Below are 7,541 nucleotides of genomic sequence, written 5' to 3'. Positions count from 1 at the left end.
GGCCTAGACGTTGTCGGCCTCGATGTCGAGCTGCCTTTGCCGAGCCGCCTCCTTCATGTCGATCTTCCTCCTCTTGGCCGCCTGCTCCATCTCAAGCTTCTTTGTATGAAGGTCTAGGTATTGCTTCATTTGCTCCTCCTTGCTTTGCCGCTTCTTCTCGTCCCTCACATCCTTTTGGGACATCATGCCATGCAAAGTGTCATGCAATGCCATGGATGAGGCATCACGTATGTCATCAACCTTGGAGTTGGTCTTGCCCCTCGGCCTCTTCAAGGCCTCGCCATCTCCACCTTCGGCGTACTTGGCCGTCTTTAGTCCTCTCTTCCTTTGTAGTTCACAGTATTGGTCCTTAACCTTAGGGAAATTGTTAATGATCTTCCAACAATGCGTAAGAGTGAATGGCTTGTCATTGTGTCAGGCCTTGAATGCCTCCAAAGATTGTAATGCCTAAATCACATGATCAACAACAAGTGAACATGCAAACATATACACGGCCGAAGTGTCATGGCCGTAGCAAGGAAAGGGCTAGGAAGAGGAGAGCATACCATGTCCCCAATGCCGAGACCACTCACGGGCCGTGCTTCAACGCTCTCAAATGCGGCGCAATACTTGTTGCACTCTTGTTGGATGAACAACCATCTCTTTTGAATCGAGTCGATGCCACGGTTGCTTGTAAATTGGTAGGGCTCAAACATCTTCCTTTCATGGAATGTTTTGTGGACTCTCGTCCAAAAAACAATGCACTTTTGTTGCGTGCCGGTCCTCGGATCTTGGCTAATCTCCATCCAAGCTTGGCAAATCAACTTGTCCTCATCTTGTGTGTATGAATCCGTGCGAATGCTCTTCCTCTTCTTTTGTGCTTCCGCTCTTTGGGTGAGCTCGTTGATGAACAATGGCTCGCCACTAATATCAACGTCATTGCCTTCTTCTTCATCACCGTCACCTTCGACATAGATGTCATCGTCTTCATGCCACGAGTCACCATGGTCGTAGTCAGCACGGTCGTCGGCTTCTTCATCGGGCACGTACTAGGCGCGGCCATCCTGACTTTGGGTCTCCTCGGGGTCATAGGCACGGCCATGCCCACCCTCGAAGATCACGTCCTCCATGTACTGGTTGTAGAAGGGGTCGTCGACCGTTGGCGTTGGTGTTGGCATTCCGTCAAACAAGACGCGGGGGGGCGGCATGGTGCCCGTGAACGGTGCCCGTGCTTACTTTCTTTGCATCTCGACGGACGCCCGGCCGCCGCTGCTGGACCCAGGCGTGACGTTTGAGGTCGATGACGGCCGCGGGACGCGGTGTGGACGGCGCGAACAAGCCCACGTCCGGCGACCCTGAGAAACGGGTCTGGCCGTCATGCCTTAGCGGAGGAAAGCCGGGTGACATGGGCGCGGTCCGCGACTGGCAGTGCGGAGGCCGGGCGACCGACGAGCCTGTGCTCACGGGGCCAGCGGCCGCTGCAGGGAACCCGGCCGGACGGCCCATGCCAAGCATGAGGATGGCGTGCGCTTTGTTGAGGAGGTCCTCCTTCTCGTCGGCAGAGGCCTTGCGCCGCGCGGCCTCCAGCTCCTCGCGCTGTGCGGCGAATTTGGCCGCGGCGGCATTGACCTTGACGACCGCTCTCCGTTCCCTCCTCTTCGCCGATTCCACGTCTAACTTGGCGATCTCCTCCGGCGTGCACTCCGACCGCGGCTTTCTTGGCGGCTTCTTCTTAACCTTTGCGGGCGGGTCGACGGCCAGGCGGCCAGAACTCGGCGGGGCGTCGGCCATTGACGGGGGAGAGAGGGGCGGCGGGAGGGACGTGGGAGGGTTTGGGGAAATGGCGCCAAATGGGTGTGTGGGGGGGTTGCTTTCTCCCACCGACATGCGGGCCAGGGGAGGACAAGCGCGCGTGTCCCGCCCGTCCGCGCGCTGTCTGTTTCACTCCAAAACCGGTGCAAACTTGGGCCGGCGATGGGTCGAAAGCGGACACAAAGCGGACAAAAGTCCGTTTGCACCCGTGCGCTGGGCCGTCTCGTTTGTCTCTTTTACCCCAAACGGACGGAGGCGGACATGATAGGGTCGCGCGGTGGAGTTGGCCTAACCAACTCTATGTGAACCCTAGATCTCCTCGGTGCCTATATAAACCGGAGGGGTTAGTCTGAAAAAGATATTCATGACCATAGTCATACAGTCTAGACTTTTAGGATTTAGCCATTACAATCTCGTGGTAGATGAACTCTTATAACACTCATATTCATCAACACTGCCACATGGAGAGCATCCTCAGCTGACAAACCCCACGGGCGCGGTGGTGTATTTATTCCAACGAAGCAGTCCAACGCAAGCAGAAAAGTAACATGTTGAAGTGGGTGTTAACTGAGCTAATACAGCCAGATCTGGGGGGGCTGAAGTTGTGGCTTTGTGATAAAATAACTTAGTCTTAAATTCGTGCGGTAAGTTCCGATGATCGACAAACCACGCAAGAGGCAGAGACGAGCTATACCCGAAATCCAAATAAGCATGTCGCAATCACTTGCAGGAAAATCACTTTTAACCACTACAATTAAACCCGCTCAACTTGCAAGTGTCGGCTTTAGTCAGCATCGTACAGTGGTACAGGTCATGGTACAACAGACGGCAATAACAGAGGGCTGTATCACAGCTCGCCAAATCTGTAAAACTAGGAGTAATCGTACAGGGAGATGCTCTTGTCATCCGAAGCGCTGGCGAGCCGGCCAGCACGGACTCCTTCCCCTCCCGGCGGCCGGAATGCAACGGCCCAGACCTGGTCTGAGTGGTTGCTCATGGTCTGAACTGACGCCCTCGCATTGATGTCCCAGAGCCGGACGGTGCGGTCGCTGGAGCCTGTCGCCACCGCCATGCCATCCGGGCTCACGTCGATGCTCAGCACCCAGCTCGCATGACCCGACATGGCCCCGATCAGGCCCTTCTCCTTGGCATCGTAGATGTGGATGTGGGAGTCATCACATCCGGTCAAGAGCACGTGGGGGTCCACCGGCGAGAACACCATGGACCTCACTGGCATGTGGTGCCCCTCCAGGTGGTGGAGGAACTTCATGCGGACCGCATCATACACCGCAATCGTGCCATCCATGGATCCACATGCTAAGAGCTTGCCATCTGGACTCCAGGCCACTGAAAGAACAAACTTGCCGCTGCCTGTTTTATCAGCGCGGGCTCCCTCTGGACGCGGAACAGGAAGGCTGGCAATAGGTTGCCACTTCTCCGTGTCCCAGAGTTTTACTGATCCACTGCCACCACCAGCTGCAGCCAGAGCAACACCCTGACAAGGAAATCATTTAATTCATCTGTTATTTGACAAGTGCATACAAATTGATTCCACTGTAATCAGAAAAACCAGGGCAATTAATTCACAGGTTTCCTTCGTAGTATGTGCTAGCTAATTGGTTACAGTGCCATACTATATATATACATAGTCAAGGTTTCAGACAAAGTGGCATATGTTGATTACGCTGTCAGATCACAAAAGACTCAAGCAAGAACCACTAGCCCACAAAAATATATCGACTGTATATGGAATAAAATCATGTCAAACTAGATATAGATCATGCATGTTCGGAACATATTAAATTTAATATGTCAAAGTAAAGTACACATTCGTAAAGTATGGAACAGAAATCACTTTAGAGTTAACACTATACGCCATTGTTGCAAGTTCCAGCAAGAAGCAGTGAATAGCACTAGAAAATAAAATCATCTCACAAAATTCAGTACGATTGTGAAGTAACAATGTGATTCATAAACAAGAGATGTAACAGAACAGACAGCAGCTTACTTCGGCACATTATTTCTTCTAGCAATACTTGCTTTCAAATGTGGACTATGTAAGTATTTGTTAACCAGCTTAGTGAGGCCCCAAAACAATACTGCAGAAAGATGAACTCCAATCATAAATAATTTAACCCCACAATTATCTGCTTTGTTCCTTAATCACCTTAACTTACCGAATATAGTCGTCTAGAAAGCATAGTATAGTACAACATAAACTTCATAGCGTAGAAAACAGAAGCTAATAGGTTGAATCACAAAACGTACACTCTTGCAGCCTCTAACCAAGTTATCTCACTAAATCAATGCAACAATGGAAGTAAATATTCAGTACATACCTAAAATAGAAGACAAGGCTGGCATGTCGTAAAATGCAGGCCAGTGCACCACACTGCTTTCCTAAATTGACAACTGCAAACCTCTCCCGCTACATGATCTTCGGATACACACAAATCATCAATGGCTTATTCTAGCAAATTGGACCCGTGGCATAGTTTTCATGTAACTTTGCAAAAGCAGTCTTGTTTCCTTCTCATTTTTTTAAACCTACTAAAACAACAACGAGATGTCCAGCCAGGCCACTATTTTCCCAGGGCATTCTATACTGGAACGTTGTTAAACTACAGCACTATTTGAAAGAAGCCCACAAATTTCTTCGGTTTCACCCCTCAAGTAGACTTGGTAAGAAGCAAAGCATAATGTAAACCTACAAACTCATCAACAATCCAAACCAGGCGGTTCTATCATGGCATTCCGTCCCCAAATCAACCAAAGCTACGATAGCATTTCACTGAAGGCGCACACCTTACAAGCATCTCTCAGTCACTCAACCTCTTGGCAGTAACAACTTGTGAGCAAGATCACGGAGGAAAAGGAAGACACAAAGCCAGCGCCATACCTTGGGGTGGAACTGGACGCCCCAGACCTCGGAGGGCGCGGCATCGAGCGTGGCGACGGATGCGCCGGAGTCGACGTCGAAGACGCGGACGTGGCTGTCGATGGAGACCGCGGCGGCTATGACCCCGGCAGGATGCGCCGCGAGGGATATCACTCCGAGCGCGTGCCCTCCCGCCGGGGGGGACGCGGCGGCGAGGTCGTCGGGTTGCCAGGCGCGGACGGTCTCGTCGATGGAGCCGGTGAGGAGCAGCGCCGTGGGGCGGTGGTCAGCAGCGGGCACCCACGCGGCCGCCCAGATCGAGTCCTCGTGAGCTCCGTCCACCGACTTGAGCCCCGCAAGCTTCATCGCACCCTCTCTTCTCTCTCACGAACCAAACCCTAGGTGTTTGATCTGGCTGCTGAGAGGAGGGGTTCCTGGGTTTTGGAAGAGGTTTATTAGAAAAACGTTGGAAAAAAAGGGCAAAACTGGCTTTTTCGAGAAAAACAAATGTGGCTGAGTAGCTGGACCTCTCGTGCATGGGCGCTGCTACAAATCATCCGACTGATACCTTCTCACGCCGTTGGACCAACGACACTGCATTCGTTGATCTATCACAGCAGAATAGTCGCCATCCGGCAGTGCAGCGCTGCTCATGTTGTCGGACTGGTGTTCCTATCCAGAGATGCTCCAACGCAACGTGCAGCCTCGGCGATGTTCCTCGCTGTGCCGACACCCCGGGTGATGCTCCATCACAGCAATCGAGGTCCAACGATGTTTCATCGCAACACCGACGCCGGTGAGGCCACCACAACAATGATGATGATGCAAGAAAAACTGGCGAGCCCCTAATTGGAACATCCACTCCAACTTTCTCGTCGTCCTAAAAAACAACAGCTGTCACAACGCAACAACCCCTCCCCGCAGCAATGCATGGCTCTGCCCCTGTCGCAGCAACAACAACTTCGTCGCTGGAAGTGCGAGAGGGCGGGGTGTAGGGGAAAGGGAAGAGATGGGTTGCTGATTGGATTTTGGTGGGAAGAGGAGAAGGGTGTCAGGGGACTCTGCAGATTGGAAGGAAGAAGACGACTCACTCGGCCGAGAGAGAAAAGGGATAAGGTGAATGGACCGTGGGGTGGGTCCCATGGAGGATGCATGGTGCGTGAGGGACGGGGCTTATTTGAGAAAATTGCACAAACCACCTATTTTTTATACTAGTGTTGCACAAAATGCGCATTTTACAGGTTTGTTGCACAAAACACCGCATATCGCAATAATTCGTTATAGGTAGGTCTAATCTATCATTTATGTGTGTTGACACGATTCCTAACAACTTGATCCAGTTTTTAAGTACACCGATGGCAAAAAAACGGCCACATCAACAGCCAATTAGAACTATCAATATCTCACAATTCTTTTGCTGGAATTGAGCTAAATTTTCCTGAGAATATTAATGAGTGAGTGCATTTATGATTTTTTTTCATCTTTTAAAAATGTTAAATTTTGAACAAAAAATTGAAGTAGCCAACTAACATTACAAATATCTCACAAACTATTGGTCCAAATGAGCTGCATTTTTTTAGAATAGTATTGGATACATGTGTGCTTTACTTAAATTGTTTTCTGCAACACCATGAAATCTCATGTGAAATAACATAAGATTGCTACACAAATCTAAAAAGATTCAAAAATAGCCAAAATTTCATGTGAAATAACATAAGATTGCTACAAAAAATTGTGCATCTCCAATGCTGCCTTTTTTTTACCACCGATGCACTTACAAACTGGACTCACTTGTCAGGAATCATGTCAACCCATCTAAATGATGGATTAGACCTAACTGCAATGAATTACCTCAATATGTGATGTTTTATGCAACAAACTTGTAAAGTAGGTATTTTGTGCAACACTAGCACCAAAAGTAGGTGGTTTGTGCAATTTCCTCGGCTTATTTCTCAAGAGATCGGATGGTTGAAATAGAACAATTTTCTTTTTGAGATAGAACGTTTTCCCTCGTGCATTGTGCACAACTGGCCCATATGCCGATTTGATTTAGCTCACCCAGCCCGACATGGGCCTTGCCCCGCCGCGCGCCCCAACTGGGCCCTTAGTACCGCACGCGGCAGACGCCGGCCTTTTAGTACTAGTTGTAATTCTCTCCTCTCAAAAAAAAACTAGTCGTAATTCTCATATTTTGTTTTTGATTTGACTAGTCGTACCTTTGATCTAGCAACTAGATAGATTCCCGGCCGCGATTCTTTATTCTCTTGTGATCTTCTCCCGCTTCGGCAGGTAGTTGACAGTTGAGTAGTTGCAACAGGTAGTTAAAACTAGATAGATCCCTGATTCTCTCGCAGGTTGGTTGCAGGAGGAGCCACTATAAATAGAGCCTACTCCTACCACATCTCCTGAGAAACCCAACCCAACCCAACCCAACGAGAGCTAATATCCATCCTTGGAGCTAACCGATCAGATCATGGCCATGGGGACTAGGCGCGCCGCTCTCTGCTTTCTTCTGCTAGTCGCCGTCTTCTTACAAGGCAATCCTACATTGGTTTCAGCGGATGGTTCGTAATCTCTCTCTCTCTCTCTCTCTCTGCGCCATTCTTGCGCTGGTTTTAAATTGGAATTTAATGTGATGAGAAAGATTATACTACTACAAGTTACTTACTGATCTACTAGTACGTATCATCTGTGAACTTCAGAGGAGTGCAAGTATAGGATTCCGTATGTACCCTTCTGCAAGGGGTGGAGCTGCAAGGTGGAGTGCTGGCTGGAGGCCAAGCTCTTCCGCGCCCGTCTGCAGGAGCACAAGTGCATCAGGGGCGGCATCAAGGGCGCCTGCTACTGCCTCTTCTGCGGGAAGCACCTCCAA

General features: G+C 49.9%; 1 protein-coding gene across 1 annotated transcript; it reads right to left on the bottom strand.

Moving 5' to 3' along the window:
• Window positions 1-2,482: 2,482 nt before the first annotated feature.
• VIP3 (Transducin/WD40 repeat-like superfamily protein) lies at window positions 2,483-5,108 on the bottom strand. The gene is made up of 2 exons (XM_048694414.2): window positions 4,691-5,108; window positions 2,483-3,286 (listed from the first exon to the last, which is right to left on the bottom strand). The coding sequence occupies exons 1-2, from the start codon at window positions 5,033-5,035 to the stop codon at window positions 2,663-2,665; spliced, it is 969 nt and encodes a 322-aa protein (XP_048550371.2). The 5' UTR covers window positions 5,036-5,108; the 3' UTR covers window positions 2,483-2,662.
• Between the last annotated feature and the right edge of the window lie 2,433 nt (window positions 5,109-7,541).

Source organism: Triticum urartu, chromosome 4A (genome assembly GCF_056163025.1).
Source record: "Triticum urartu cultivar PI428250 chromosome 4A, HENAU_Tu73, whole genome shotgun sequence".
NCBI lineage: Eukaryota > Viridiplantae > Streptophyta > Magnoliopsida > Poales > Poaceae > Triticum > Triticum urartu.
The sequence above is the reverse complement of the archived record's forward strand: the minus strand, read 5'-3'. Positions and strand labels throughout refer to the sequence as shown.

Bases quoted from the DNA above. Each gene is read 5' to 3' on its own strand.
- VIP3 (XM_048694414.2), bottom strand. From the start codon at position 5,035: ATGAAGCTTGCGGGGCTCAAGTCGGTGGACGGAGCTCACGAGGACTCG. The intron at 3,287-4,690 runs GTATGGCGCTGG...TTTCCTTGTCAG, and splicing joins GCGTCCAGTTCCACCCCAAG to GGTGTTGCTCTGGCTGCAGC.